Genomic DNA, 15,714 nt, shown 5'->3' with positions numbered 1-15,714 from the left:
TCTTCTTTTTTTCAGCATGGAATAAACCTAATACTTGTTCCTTTGCAGCCTACGCATGCTGACGCAGCTACCCACCTGAGCTTGTATATTGTATATTGTATATTGTATATTGTATATTGTATATTGTATATTGTATATTCGGCCAAAGGGAAGCACCCTCCCTGCAATTAGGAGGATGGTTCGAACACAAAATGCTACAGCTGACCTTTGATACACTTACTTGATAAGGAAAAGGCTTGAGTTGATAAGGCTTGAGTTTCAAAAAGGAAAACTTCAGTCATATTTAATGTCTCTCGGTGAAGCAAACTTCTACCTCAATCATAAGACGTCTGTGTAACCGAGCGACTCAATGTCAGTGTTTTCTAAAAGCAGGCAGCTGCCATTCGGCCTCCTACACAAAAATAATTCTTTGGGATTCTAAAAACACACCTTCTGTACACCTTGTGTCTGCAGGCCCCTGGTCTCATCAGCAGCAGACACATGTAACGTTGCAGCGGGCGCCTCGCTGAATGTGGTGTACATAGAGTGAATTTCACCCTTCGTAGCTTTGATGTAACACCATGATCATCTCAAACGCATTGTGACCCTAACACTTGTCATCTTACGCCTGACGCGTTTTCTGTGTAACCTAGGAGGGATTGCACAAGTCCGCTGCACAAATCCTCCTTTATCATCACAGGTGTCCTACAGGACCAGGGGTCCCCAATTATGCCTCTGGGAACCCCCAAACATGCTAGATTTCTTAATGCATTAGTGCTCAATTAAATAATTGAACCCTTAATAGACCTACTATAATACTCTTAATGACAGACTCCTTTTCTTCTACATTCTCTCTATTCATTGTAGGTTTCATTTCACACCTCTCTTCACCTATCCTGACTTCACACCTCCTGATTGGCCTCTCTTTCTGTCCCCTGCTCCCGCCTCTGCTCCTCCTCTCTCCCAGCTTTTGTTCTCCTGCTACATTACCTTTGCCCACTGCCCTGTCTTCCTCACACCTGAAGAAGGCTCCACGGCCAAAACGTGTTTTCCCTCTTCTTTTTTTCAGCAGGAATAAACCTATTACTTGTAACTATAACACTGTATAATACTGTAGGTCTGATTTGTTTAACGGTGTTCACTTCCTAAACACTTTCTTAAAAGCTGAATACTCCTACTGCCTTTCGTAAGGGTCTTAAAATGTACGGCAGCGAAAAAACAAAAATTGTAAGGCTTTGGTCCAGGTGACCCGCTGGTGCAGCCAAGGCCTTGCTTAAGACTGGATTAAAAGCCAGCAGGGGTGATCCCCAGGAAGGACAGCGCCAGGATTGGGGAACCCCTCGACCAGAGGGAAACATCCAACCCAGGCGTCCTGAAGAACCCCAGTTCAACTTGGGGGTTTGGCTCCTGTGACCCCAAGAACTATAGACAACAGTCTAACACAGCTCTGCATCATTGTCTCGTCCCACCTGGAGATAAGGAAAAAAGACCAAGCCTCAGAATAAGCAAAACTGCCTCATCTAGGCTGGATGATGCAGCCGGCAACCGGATCTTCTCTTTTCATTCCTTCCTTCACCAGTGAGTGGGGGACATCTGATAAAAAAAAGAAAGCCCCAGGGGAAGAGAAGAGCAATGCTCCATCTAGTGGCCAACAGCAGTAAAACAGATTGGAGGCCCACAGGAGGAGGGATGTCTGTAACGCTCTTCCCACCTGGATTTCAACCACCTGAAAGAAACGCTACCCGGCCAACTTGTTGGTTCAGTTAAGGGTGTTTAAGTCAAAATTGTGTATGTGTGTGGGGGGGGAGGGTGTCCCCTGGACCAGTATTGGGAACCCCTGCACAAGACAATGCTCCGGAGACGCACAACACCAAGTGAAGCCTCCGAACGAAACGCCTCACCTGGATTTTTATTTCTCCCGACACCTTCGTGGGTACCCCCAGCCAGTGGGGTCCTTCTGTTAGGAAGAGAAGAAGATCGCCTCCTGGGAGAGTAGCAGGGCTCCATCTAGTGGCTGGTGGAAGCAGAACAGGTCCAAGACATTAAAGGACGGGTGGCCTTAATAATGGAAGTGATTTTATTATTATTATTCCTTAAACTTATATAGCACTTTTCTGGATACTCCACTCAATGCACTTTACAGGTAGTGGGACTCCCCTCCACCACCACCAGTAGAACAGAGTGATGAAGCCAGTTCAGAGAGGGGGGTTATTAGGAGGCCATGATGGGTAAAGACCAGGGGGAAAGTCAGCCAGGACACTGGGGTACCACCCCTACTCTTTTGGAGAAACGCCCTGGGATTTTTAATGACCACAGCGAGTCAAGACCTCGATTTTACGTCTCATCCAAAGGACAAGCTTTTCTTGGGTCTCTCCTGGGTTTTGTTTTCACCTGGGGAACGAAATCCCGAGAACTAGGAAGGTTAGGAAGCTGGAAGACAACTCTGGAAGGAAAGAAAAAGAAAGGAGAGTAGAGCAGTGAAAGGGGTAGACAAGCAGAGAGCCACCCGGATCTGTAACTGTGCTCATCTCCAAGGTCTTCCATCCGAGTAAGGAGTAAGGACTGCTAGGCTGCTGAGGAAGGAGTGCTGATGCAGTTCATGGACCCCGTGCAGAGTCCAGGACGCAGGTCAGAAGAGATGTAAACTGGGAAAGTAATCTGTGCTACCAAAGCCAAACCGCTAGATAGGAAACGAAGTCAAAGACAGGTTCCGAATTCAAGACCACTAGTAATATTAGAGAGAGCGAGGCAAGGCGTGCCTAAGAAGCTACCAGTACCGAGCAATGAGATGAGAGTGGGAGAGGGTTTAAATCTGTCTGGATGTGGGGAGTGGGGTAACCAGTGAGCTGTTGTGACTGGTTAATGGGTCTGATCGGCGGCGTCTGCGTTGATCGCCTGCAGCTGGGGCTTGACTGGGGCGAGACCATTTGTGCGGAGGATTCCGCTTAACAGCGGGTCTGACAGGAGGCAAGAGCTGGAACCGCAGGGAGACACAGCCAGGTCACAGCCGCGCAGAGACTGTCACGGGCGTCCAAAGGGACTAACCGTGGGGAACAGGAGAGCAGAAAAAGACCCATAGGCGTAGCGGCGAGACGGGAAAAAGGCCCGGGCTCATTAGTGCAAAGAGTTCAGGAATGCCGTATAGAAACCTATGCCCTCAGGGAGCGGACGTGGGGCGCCCCGGTGCTAGGCGGGTCTCAGGACATCCGAATGCTGAGCGAGGACAGAGTGCAAAACCCGGAAATATATAGCCCAAGGGAAAGAGAGGGACTGGAAGGACAATGGAGGGGAAACTAGGGACAGGACAGAGAAGGAGCGCCCTCTGGCTGCAGAGGGCGTGACAGAGACGGTCAGGAGCGCTGGGATCGCAGGGAGACACGGCATGGTCATAGCCAGGCGGAGACGGACCAGAGTGCTGGAACCGCAGGGAGACTCCACTTTGAGTGGAGTGTCCAGAAAAGTGCTATATAAGTGTAACCAATTATTATTATTAGTGCTGTCATCGGAACCTTTGCCTGAACTGAAGATGCAGCTGCCTCTAGCTCTAGATGTAGTGCATCTAAAGTGACTTCTAACCTGGCTTTCTTTGTTATCACAGCTATCTCTTTCTGAGCAGAGAATGCCTGGATTCCAGTTGCAGGCTCTGGCTGCTGCTGCGCTAACTGATCTAGATGACGAGCTGGAGCCTACGGAGATAATTTAGGGATGCTCACCAGTCTTGTGCCTATCCTCCCTGACAGAATAACACTGGAAAGCTGCAGTCTACAAGACTCTCCTGCTGTAGAAACTTGCTCTTCCAGCTGGGTTTGTGCTTTTTCCACTGAACAGTCCCACCCCTCCCTTGTGTGTTTCTAACACAATTCGACCAACCCTCAGGCACCATTCAAAAATGACACTTTAGTCAGAATTCCAAGCTCCTCTCTTTATTTCAGCAAACACCAAGCATGTAAACGTAGCATTAGGAGAGAAACAAAAAAGATACAGAATAAAACTCGATTGCTCGATTGATATAGATTGCATCTGGTATGCTTTACGAGTCGAGATGTATCTTCTGACATCTTTTGCTAACAAAAGATATCTGCGGCACCATTCCTATGAATGTCAAGAGTGGTATAGCTGTTCACATTTACTACATACACCAAAAACAGAAAGTTTGGAACAGAACTATACAACTGTTGAACACTACGAGATAAAATCATGAATGCATCTTTACAGGCAATGCTCCTGAGGGCATAAACAAGGAGGAAGGCAGCTAGCCACTTGCTGTGCACTCTACCACAACAAACCTTTGAGGAGTTCCTGTCCGTCAAGTTGTAGTGGTAGTAGATGTTGTAGTAGTAGTAGTATGGGTTGTTGTAGTAGTAGATTTTGTAGCAGTAGTAGGTATTGTTGTAGTGGTAGTAGGTGTTGTAGTAGTATGGGTTGTTGTAGTAGTAGATTTTGTAGCAGTAGTAGGTATTGTTGTAGTGGTAGTAGGTGTTGTAGTAGAAGTAAGTGTTGTTGTAGTAGTAGGTGTAGTATTAGAGGGAGCTGTGTTCAGTAGTTCAACAGAAGTAGAGGCAGAAGTGGTCACTGGTGTAGTAGTAAAGAAATCAGCGTTCAGTAGTTCTGTAGTTGTAGAGAAATCAGTGGCCACTGGTGTAGTAATAGAGAAATCAGTGGTCACTGGTGTAGTAGTAAAGAAATCAGTGTTCAGTAGTTCTGTAGTTGTAGAGAAATCAGTGGTCACTGGTGTAGTAGTAAAGAAATCAGTGTTCAGTAGTTCTGTAGTTCTAGAGAAATCAGTGGTCACTGGTGTAGTAATAGAGAAATCAGTGGTCACTGGTGTAGTAGTAAAGAAATCAGCATTCAGTGGTTCTGTAGTAGTAGAGTAATCAGTGGTCACTGGTGTAGTAGTAAAGAAATCATCGTTCAGTAGTTCTGTACTTGTAGAGAAATCAGTGGTCACTGGTGTAGTAGTAAAGAAATCAGTGTTCAGTAGTTCTGTAGTTCTAGAGAAATCAGTGGCCACTGGTGTAGTAATAGAGAAATCAGTGGTCACTGGTATAGTAGTAAAGAAATCATCGTTCAGTAGTTCTGTACTTGTAGAGAAATCAGTGGTCACTGGTGTAGTAGTAAAGAAATCAGTGTTCAGTAGTTCTGTAGTTCTAGAGAAATCAGTGGTCACTGGTGTAGTAGTAAAGAAATCAGCATTCAGTAGTTCTGTAGTTATAGAGAAATCATTTGCCACTGGTGTAGTAGTAAAGAAATCATCGTTCAGTAGTTCTGTACTTGTAGAGAAATCAGTGGTCACTGGTGTAGTAGTAAAGAAATCAGTGTTCAGTAGTTCTGTAGTTCTAGAGAAATCAGTGGCCACTGGTGTAGTAGTAAAGAAATCAGTGTTCAGTAGTTCTGTAGTTGTAGAGAAATCAGTGGTCACTGGTGTAGTAGTAAAGAAATCAGTGTTCAGTAGTTCTGTAGTTGTAGAGAAATCAGTGGTCACTGGTGTAGTAGTAAAGAAATCAGTGTTCAGTAGTTCTGTAGTTGTAGAGAAATCAGTGGTCACTGGTGTAGTAGTAAAGAAATCAGTGTTCAGTAGTTCTGTAGTTGTAGAGAAATCAGTGGTCACTGGTGTAGTAGTAAAGAAATCAGTGTTCAGTAGTTCTGTAGTTGTAGAGAAATCAGTGGTCACTGGTGTAGTAGTAAAGAAATCAGTGTTCAGTGGTTCTGTAGTTGTAGAGAAATCTGTAGGAGTAGAGGGAGCTATGGTCACTGGTGCTGTTGTATTAGTCGATACTACAATTGGAACTTTCGTAGTATGACTATTACTAAAGACCACGAAGTCTGTAGTCTCCAACCCAACTTGTTTTTTAATCCAGGACTTGTAACTTGACACTCCTGCATGGACCTCAAAGTATCTGGGACAATAGTTTCTAAAATTTACAACTCCAGCCTGAATCCAGGTAGACTCCTGTTTACACACCAGTGGACTCCCTAAAACCCCAGGGAAAGGGTAATATAGGCCCTACAATAACAAAGAAAAAGGGATTAATATAGACAGACTGGACACTCCAGTACATTAACACTGCACTGGGAGAGAGGGGTTCATACAGACACACTGACTGACTGGACACTCCAGTACATTAACACTGCACTGAGAGAGAGGGGTTCATACAGACACACTGACTGGACACTCCAGTACATTAACACTGCCCTGAGAGAGAGGGGTTCATACAGACACACTGACTGGACACTCCAGTACATTAACACTGCACTGAGAGAGAGGGGTTCATACAGACACCCTGACTGACTGGACACTCCAGTACATTAACACTGCACTGAGAGAGAGGGGTTCATACAGACACACTGACTGGACACTCCAGTACATTAACACTGCACTGAGAGAGAGGGGTTCATACAGACACACTGACTGACTGGACACTCCAGTACATGAACACTGCACTGAGAGAGAGGGGTTCATACAGACACACTGACTGGACACTCCAGTACATTAACACTGCACTGAGAGAGAGGGGTTCATACAGACACACTGACTGACTGGACACTCCAGGCCATTAACACTCAGACACACTCGTGACTATATGTAGCCCTTTGTTTCCGATTTCATAGATCATATAACAAAATCCAGGCTTTTTTTCTTTCTAAATTTTGCTTGTGTAACTTATTGTTAAATACAGAGGAGAAAGAATTATTTCACTTACCTGGACCTGAATTACTTTGTCCTGAATGACACCAGCACAGATCATTTTTTGTGTAACATACGCAAACCCATAAAGTTTATAGATCCGTCTGACACAGTCTGTGCTCTCGATGACGGGCAGCTGGGCCTGTTGCAGGGTCTTGTTCCCTGACAAGGCTGTCCCTGAAAGACAAGACCAGAAGGGGGGTCAGTGTCCTGTGGTGTCTCACTCAGTCCTGGATTCGGACACTCAGCCGTTCACGTGTGCGTGACGCAGGGACATGTGGAGCACAGTTACAGCCGTGGAGTGAGCATGGGCTGACAGGAAGTGACCAGGTGACAGATGACACGTGTGACCTGTGATCTTTGACCCCTCCCCCCCCCATCCACTGGCAGAGATCGATGCCCCCAGGAGGTAGTGACAGAGAGAGGGGGCCACTGTAGGGGAATGAGCTGAGGTTTGACTGAAACAGAGAGAGAGAGAATGAGATGTTATAGGAATGCCAGCAGCCATATCACCCTGCAGCTCACAGCTGGCAGCCCCACTGCAGCTCAGCAGGTAATCTAATGTAATGTAATGTTTATAATGTTTTTTGTGAGCCCAGTCAGTACCTGGATGGGAGACCTCCTGGGAAAAACTCAGGTTGCTGCTGGAAGAGGTGTTAGTGGGGCATGCAGGGGGTGCTCACCCTGCAGAATGTGTGGGTCCTAATGCCCCAGTATAGCGATGGGGACACTAGACTGTAAACAGGCACCGTCCTTCGGATGAGATGTAAAACCGAGGTCCTGACTCTGTGGTCATTTAAAAAAGCAGGGTGTTTCTCGAAAAGATGAATTGACTTTATCACTCTGCTCTCCTCTCCACTGAGAGCTGGTGTGTGATGAGAGCACTGGTGCACTATGGTCGCGTCATCCAGGTGGGGGCTGCACACTGGTGGTGGTGGAGGGGAGTCCCCATTACCTCTAAAGTGCTTTGAGTCGAGTGTCCAGAAAAGCGCTATATAAGTGTAAGCAATTATTATTGTTATTATTATTATTAATGCTTCAATATGTGGACTGACAGGAGTGCTAAAGCCCCTTACTTCTGCCAGTCATGTTGCCCCACCCAGTGACCCAGCAGCTGGTGCCAGTTTGGAAAGAGCTTCTGGTGTCGGCCAGACAGATGGGCTGGATGTAGTCATTGAAGGTGACAGGGCTGCTCAGCTTCACCAGGGCGATGTTATCATAATAAATATAAGAGCCGAAGGGGTAGAGAATGATCTTCCGGACCCCTCTGGACACTTCGTGGGGATTCGAGCCCAGCTGTGTCAGCCTGCCCAGGTACACTGTCCACTGACTGGCAGCGGTACTGCTCCTGGAGAGAGCGAGAGAGAGAGGTGGTCAAGGTCAGAGGTCAAGTGTTGGGCCCTGTGTAAGCTCACTGCTGCTCCATTTCTCTTTCATCTGGGTTGTCACACCTGCTGCCACCTGAGTGTCCGAACCCAAAGCCAGCCATTCAGCTGCTGAGCTCCTTGAGTTTCAGAGTGGTCAATGACACAAGGATCAGTCATTAGATTTACAGGATGTTGAGACTGACTATAACTGAGCTCCCATTCAGCAAGCTCAACCAATGGAAAGGCGATAAAAATGCAGCACAGAACTAGAAATAGAACCACTGGCATTTCCTATTTCTCAGCGAACAGAAGATAGAGAAAATGTCTTACTTATAGAAGCAAATCGCTGCGGTCAGCACCCACTTGCTGTTGATCAGTGAACCTCCACACAGGTATTTTCCGTCCCAGTGCAGACTGGCCTGCCAGGGCCAGGAGCCCTCCTGGGCAGAGTTCCCCTGCAGGGTCCTGGGACTCAGGGGCACCTGGCCACAGGCTGGAGAGACACACCAGAGAGTGTGAGAGACAGGATGTACAGCAGCCATATCACCCTGCAGCTCACAGCTGGCAGCCCCACTCCAGCTCAGCAGGTGTGAGCCTGGTCAGTACCTGGATGGAAACCTCCTGGGATAAACTAAGGCTGCTGCTGGAAGAGGTGTTAGTGGGGCCAGCAGGAGGCGCTCACCCTGCGGTCTTTATTATTATTATTACAGGTACCGAAGGTCACTCTCCGTATCCCAACCATCCCGAACACAGCGAAAATAAAAAACTGGAGTTTGCGCTTCACAGAAAAATGTACACAAACAGATTCAGCTACACACTCAACACAACAAGCCGATGTGGAAAAAAGATTTTTTTCATCTAAAAAAAGATGTAGGTTTTCTAGAAGGGTCCACTGTTCTTCAGTGGTCACAGTTTCTGACTCTGACACAGTTTCTGAGCTTACAATTTAGCAATGGGTCACCAGCAGCTGAGCCACATGATTCTGGGTGACCCTCTGGGATTATTGAACTTGAACTTGAACTTGAACTTTATTGCCATATGTAACCGGTACTGGTACAATGGAATTCTTACTTACAGAAAGTCTCTCGATTGTAAAACAAGTGTAAAAAACAAAACAAAGTGCAAACAGTGCATCAAGACAATGTACAAACAAACAATAGACAATGTGCAAGTAAACATGCAGACAGTTTGAATGTAAACAATACAGACGTGTAAACAATGACTGGAGACGTACAATAAATAAATTACAATGAGGTAGATGGTGATGGTGTGGGTGTGGTCCGAGGGGGATGGCTAAATGTGTTCGCCAGTCTCACTGCTTGTGGATAGAAGCTATTGAAGAATCTAGTGGTAAGTGTCCGTATGCTCTTATATCTCTTGCCTGAGGGCAGTGGGGTGAAGAGCTCATGCCCTGGGTGGTGACTGTCCTCTGTGATGGCCAGAATTCTACCACGGCAGCGGTCCTCATAGAGCTGTTTAATCTCGGTGAGACCGCAGCCGATGATCTTCTGGGCCATATTGACCATTCTCTGCAGTGCCTTTCTTTCTCGCGAAGAGGTGTTGCCATACCACACGGTGATCCCGTTGGTGAGGACGCTCTCAATAGTGCAGCGGTAGAAGTTCACCAACACATGTATTGGCAAGGGAAACTGCAGTTAACACAGTATTTCACACATTACAGGTATGTATCTCTCCTATGAATTTACATCAGTAAAATAAGAGTCTTTAGTCACAGAAACCTGGACTGCAGCTTCAAACGCAACCTTCCAGTAAACGGTACCGAAGCATTCGGTCCAAGTCCAACAGACTACAGAACAGCTTCTACCTCCAGGCAATAAGACTGCTAAATAGCCAACCTGCAGCTCCTTTAGCAAATCACCTGTAACGGCTACATGGACACACAGTTTTCACTGCATTCAGCATAACTGCACTACTTGTATATATTGCATAGACCATGGACACACAGCAGCTCTACTCATATTGAGTTTTATTCTGTTTCTATTACATCTATTGTTATGTAACTTTATTTTCATAACCTCAATTTTGTGATTTTTGTGTTTTTGTGATTTTTGTGATTTCTGTGATTCTTGTGATTTTTGTGTGCTTGCGGAAAAGACATTTCATTGCCAGCAACTGTATTGTAGCAAATACAGCACGCTGTATTGTAGTGCATTTGATAAATAAACTTTGATTTGATTTGATTCGATTTTGATTTGTGTAAAGACCTGTTGTGGGAGAAAAGCCCTTAGATTTAGTATCACGCAGCTAAGACAGATTTTTTTTTAATTCTGAAGCAAAACCAGCAAAGATGCGTGATAACATAACATAACATAACATTGGACATCCAGACTGTCCGATGAGCAATCCAAGAAGGTCATTTTATCTTTGTTTTACCAGACCAGTTTTGTTTACCAGATCAGTACTGCTAGACAAAGGTTAAATTCAGACCAATCTCCTATTGTGCTCCACTTTCAAACTCACTTTATCAGCCAGATACAATCTCTTGCATCAGGAATGTGTCTTTTCTCAGACCCCAGCTTTTTCTCCGTGAGACACACAGACAGGGAGAGAGAAGCTGGGGGTCAGAGCACAGGGTCAGCCATTTATACAGCACCCCTGGAGCAGCTGGGTTGAAGGGCCTTGCTCAGGGGCCCAGTGGAGTAGGATTCCTCATCCGGCTACAGGATTTGAGCCGGCAACCTCCCAGCCACAGGCACAGTTCCTGAGCCACAGAACCACAGAGCCACCACACCCCCCACCTGCCACTTGTGGATCTACTGTGCCCAATGACTAATAACTGTAGAGCATGTCAGAGCACTAAGAGCACTTACCTCTCGCCGTCACAATCAGAGCCGCCAACACACAGAGACTGACGCCTCTCGACATGACTACAGGTGTGTCAGTGTCCTCTCCTCTCCCCCCTCTATCTGGCACTGTATCTGATATATGCACCTGTCAGAGACCCGCCTTTTCTCCCCTTTCTCCCAGCCTCCCTCCCACTCCACTGTTTTCATTCTCTCTTCTCTTTCTGTTCCTCTCTGTCCTCCTCCCTCCCTGCGGAGGCTCCACTGTGTCTGCTGATGCTGTAACAACAAAAACAAGCAGTAATAAACGCATGCAGCGGGACAGGAGACACAGGGAGAAAGAGGCAAGATAAGAGAAAATCAGTCAGTGATCAACACAGACGACAGGACAGGAGACACACTGAAAGAGAGGAGATCACAGAAAATCCCTCGGTAATAAAGACACAACAGGACAGGAGACACAGGGAGAAAGAGGAGAGATAAGAGGAAATTAGTCAGTAATAAACACACACCACAGGATATCACAGTGAATCCCTCAGTAATAAACATACACTACAGGACAGGAGACACAAGGAGAAAGAGGAGAAAAAATAGAAAATCAGTTTGTAATAAACACACACAACAGGACAGGAGACAGAAGGAGAGGAGATCACAGAGAATCTGTTGGTAATAAAAATGCACAACAGGATGGGAGACACAATGAGAGAGTACGTTGTTATATAAACATGATACAGTAGGGTCTCGACATCGGCACATTTAACATTCGAAACCGAGCACGAGGTTCTTAACCGTGAATTGCAATTCGGTGGCGCAACAGACTAGGAGGGTGAGATGACTCCAGCTAGTGAGTGAGACTCTCCCTGCCGCCTGCCCAAGTACCCACAACCCAGCACCGCCCGCTCAACACGATCCCGATTGTGTATTGTAACGAACACTCCAGGTTCTGTGTCTGCAGCGCGGGTGACAACAGGCAGGGGCAGCTCAAGCAGGGAGCTGCGTCAGCAGGCTTGGGCTGCAAAGGAACGAGTAAGAGTCTGGAACTAGCAGGGGCTTGTTCCAGATTACGGGGAACCGTGACACTGCTGTCATGGCCTCTGTTCAATTAACACCATGGGAACCAGGATCAGCTCTGGCCTGAAGTCCTGCTGTGGCTCGAGTGCAATCGACCTGCCTTTTCCACAGCTCCAGCACTGGTCTGTGAGTGACTGAGGGCATAACAGGTCAGAGCTGCTCTCCTAGAAGACGCCCAAGTTCGTGTCACTGCTGGCTGTAATTGTACTTCCTGGATAAATCTTTTTTCTGCACCGACGCCTGATAGACGTCTTCCACATGCCTGTAGAATAACCCTGAACTCATTCCTTTAACCTGTCAGCAAAGCAGAACGTAGCAGAAAGGAATGTAAAAAACACTTTTTATGCTTTAGTTGGGAAACCACTCACCCTCTATAATGGAGCAAGTAAAGGTTTATCCCCTGCTGAAAAGAGAAGAAAAGAAACACAGCGTTTCGGCTGAGGAGCCTTCTTCAGGTGTCTAGGACTCCACAGCCGAAACGTTGTGTTTCTTTTCTTCTCTTTTCCATGGCAGGCAGGAGATGACTTTACGGGCTTGCTTACGGTTTTAGTGACCATTTCACTACAGTCGGGCGTGCTGCTCACAGAGGCAGAGAAAGAAAGAGCTGGCTGGATGCAGAGGAACCTGACGTCAGGCACACAGTCTGGCATATTCTTTGCACAATTCTGTGCACAATCCTGTAAATCCTGTGCACATCACACTTCCTGCACCCTGTACCCTGTCAGAAATGTCTATGTCTGACTATGTCTGACTATGTCTATGTCTATATTGTCTATAGCAGAGGTTCCCCAGCTATTAAAGCTTGTGGCCCACAGGACCGACCATAATTATAGACTCGATAGCATTGTCTAGACAGTGCCTTGTCTGTATTCGCACCGTAGACCCGGAGAACGATATCTCGCTCCTCTGTGTGCTTGTAAATGGATGGACTGACAAATAAACTTGACCTTGATACTTGAACTTGAAGGAATCATGCTATTTATTTTAGCTGATTACTGTGTTTGTGATTACTGTTGTTGTTGTTTTTTTAAGCTGATCCATGTTAATTAGCCTAAAGTCAATGCCTCAGTACTTTAATTACTTTATAAGGGAAGAATACTTCTGTCTTTCATTGATCTGTACCATTTCCTATGGTACATTTTGCACCAGTATAGGGCTGCACTTGTTGACAGGAGAATTCGGCTCCTTTCTTCTTTTATACAGTACCTTTGAAGGTTTCTGGCTTCTCCAGGTGCTTTAAGGAATAACAACAAGAAAAAAAAACACGAGATATTCACAATGAGAATACACAACGACAGGAGGCAGTAGGCGGGGCCACTGGATACAGTAGGAGCAGAGGGGTAAACAATAGAACCAGTTAAGTATAGGCTCTTCTTAAGGGCCTATGTTTCTCCACAATGAGCCCTCGTAACAGTAGAGACCCTAGTGTAGTTACAGTAGAACTGATCAAAGGCCTTTCTGTGCAGAAGTGTGGTTTCACGGCACACGAAACGAGGAAAGACTTACTTGCAGTGGTGCATCGACAGAACTGGTTTTTACTGTGCTGAACTTCTGCTTGTAGTTTCCCTAAGAAGTCATATAAACCCACAGGTTATTTTCTTTTATTTCGGATTAAGAAGACTTCCCTTTTCAGAACTGAGAGGACTGGTTTCTCTAACCCCAACGACTCTCTAATGACTCTCTAGTGACTGCATCACGCAGAGCACCAGAGGGGGGAGATCTGTGCAGTAGCACTGGGAATGGACTTTGAGGGCTTTAGTACCTCGGACAGCCTGGCTCTCCCAACACATCCCATGCCCAGGCTGGAGTAGCTACTGATGAGTTTGTCAGTGTGTGTGACAAACAAGCTAGGAGCAGCTCCTGTGTCCATCCGTGTCCTCTTCCTGTTTCGCACAGCTTCTCCTTGCTAGGGATCGGCATCCGAATTCCTCCAGCCTTACTCGGATCCTTACCCAGATGCCTTTTTTGTGATTTATTTCTCTGTTCAGCTCTTCACAGGCAATTTTCATAACGGAACGCCAGTGAATACTACGTATAGTCCAAAACAGGACAGGAGACACAGTGAGAGAGAGGAGATGACAGAGAATCCCTCAGTAATAAACAAACACAAGAGGACAGGAGACACAGTGAGAGAGAGGAGATCACAGAGAAGCCCTCAGTAATAAACACACACAACAGGACAGGAGACACAGTGAGAGAGAGGAGATCACAGAGAAGCCCTCGGTAATAAACACACACAACAGGACAGGAGACACAGTGAGAGAGAGGAGATCACAGAGAAGCCCTCAGTAATAAACACACACAACAGGACAGGAGACACAGTGAGAGAGAGGAGATCACAGAGAAGCCCTCGGTAATAAACACACACAACAGGACAGGAGACACAGTGAGAGAGAGGAGATGACAGAGAATCCCTTAGTAATAAACACACACAACAGGACAGGAGACATTATTTAACTTTATTTAAGGACAAATTTAACTTAAAATTAATACCCTAGTACTTTAATTGTCATATAAGGGTGGATTACTTCAGTCTTTCAATCATACGTACCATATACTACAGAACATTTTGCATCAGTAAAAGGCTGCTATTTTATATGAGAAATTTGCTATATTTCTCCACACTGAGCTCTCGTAACAGTAGAAATCCTAACGTAGTTACAGTAGGATTACAGTAGAATCCTACCTACAGTCTGTGAGCTGGCTATAGAACTGATCAAAGGCCTTTCTGTGCAGGAATGTGGTTTCATGGCACACAAAACGAGGAAAGACTTTACTTGCAGTGGTGCATCGACAGAACTGGTTTTTACTGTGCTGAACTTCTGCTTGTAGTTTCCCTAAGAAGTCATGTAGACCCACAGGTTATTTTCTTTAATTTCTGACTAAGAAGACTTCCCTTTTCAGAACTGAGAGGGTTTGTCCACAGCATTGCGATAGATGAGGAAACATTGAGTTACCCAGAAGGACTGTCAGGACTCTGCCTGCTCGTCATCAGCTTTCTGAGACCCCTCTTAGCCATGAAAACCGGTTTCAGATCACCCAGATGGCATCTTGTACCTCCAGCAACCTTATTTACTGTGTCTCGTGTAGTAAATGCCCAGCCATCTACACTGGGGAAACAGGAAGGAGACTGGGAGACCGCTTCAGAGAGCACGTCAGGGCTGTGAGGATGAAAGATCTCTCCAGGCTCATAGTTTCTCATTTCACCTCTGACGGCCACGACCACTCTAATCTCTCCGTCTGTGTTCTCAAAGACGGGTCTCCGAACTCATACATCAGAAAGACTACAGAAACCACAATTATCCTGCAGCTAGGATCACACCTTCCCTCTTCTCTTATCGACAGACTCCTTTTCTTCTAAATTCTCTCTATTCGTTGTTGTTTCACTTCACACCTCCTGACTGGCCTCTCTGTCAGTCCTCTCGCTCCTCCTCTCTCCCAGCTCTTGTTCTCCCACTACATTACCTTTGCCCACTGCCCTGTCTTCCTCACACCTGAAGAAGGCTCCACAGCCGAAACGTTGTGGTTTCTCTCTTCTCTTTTCAGCACAGGAAGAAACCTGTACTTGTTCCTCTGCAGCCTGCGCCTGCTGACGCAGCGACACCCCCCTGAGCTGATCAGAGACGATACGTCGTGTCTTCTTATATTCATTCACACTTCGTGTCGCAAGGGTAGGAGGAAGAAAAATCCCGCTTCGACGCGTAACGGCACTATATGAAACTGTAGAACATGTTTTGTTTTTTGGGGGGAAGATTGTATTCGTAAAAATGCCATCCCTGTGACTAAAGCCAATATAAATACGATTCAA

General features: G+C 46.2%; 1 protein-coding gene across 1 annotated transcript; it reads right to left on the bottom strand.

The window, feature by feature from the left end:
- Window positions 1-5,594: 5,594 nt before the first annotated feature.
- LOC107075366 (testisin-like) lies at window positions 5,595-10,946 on the bottom strand. Its single transcript, XM_069188632.1, has 5 exons — window positions 10,863-10,946; window positions 8,362-8,524; window positions 7,741-8,012; window positions 6,681-6,841; window positions 5,595-5,703 (listed from the first exon to the last, which is right to left on the bottom strand). Exons 1-5 carry the CDS (start codon window positions 10,915-10,917, stop codon window positions 5,677-5,679), a joined length of 678 nt encoding a protein of 225 aa, XP_069044733.1. The 5' UTR covers window positions 10,918-10,946; the 3' UTR covers window positions 5,595-5,676.
- Between the last annotated feature and the right edge of the window lie 4,768 nt (window positions 10,947-15,714).

The sequence above is a fragment of the Lepisosteus oculatus genome, chromosome 4 (assembly GCF_040954835.1).
Source record: "Lepisosteus oculatus isolate fLepOcu1 chromosome 4, fLepOcu1.hap2, whole genome shotgun sequence".
Taxonomy (NCBI): domain Eukaryota; kingdom Metazoa; phylum Chordata; class Actinopteri; order Semionotiformes; family Lepisosteidae; genus Lepisosteus; species Lepisosteus oculatus.
This window is presented reverse-complemented; position numbering and strand designations above follow the sequence as displayed.

Excerpts from the sequence above, each read along its gene's own strand:
- LOC107075366 (XM_069188632.1), bottom strand. The coding sequence starts at position 10,917 with ATGTCGAGAGGCGTCAGTCTCTGTGTGTTGGCGGCTCTGATTGTGACG. Across the intron at positions 8,013-8,361 it reads GCAGCGATTTGCTTCTATAA|GAGCAGTACCGCTGCCAGTC; the intron begins GTAAGACATTTT and ends CGCTCTCTCCAG. Across the intron at positions 6,842-7,740 it reads GGGCAACATGACTGGCAGAA|GGACAGCCTTGTCAGGGAAC; the intron begins GTAAGGGGCTTT and ends CTTGTCTTTCAG.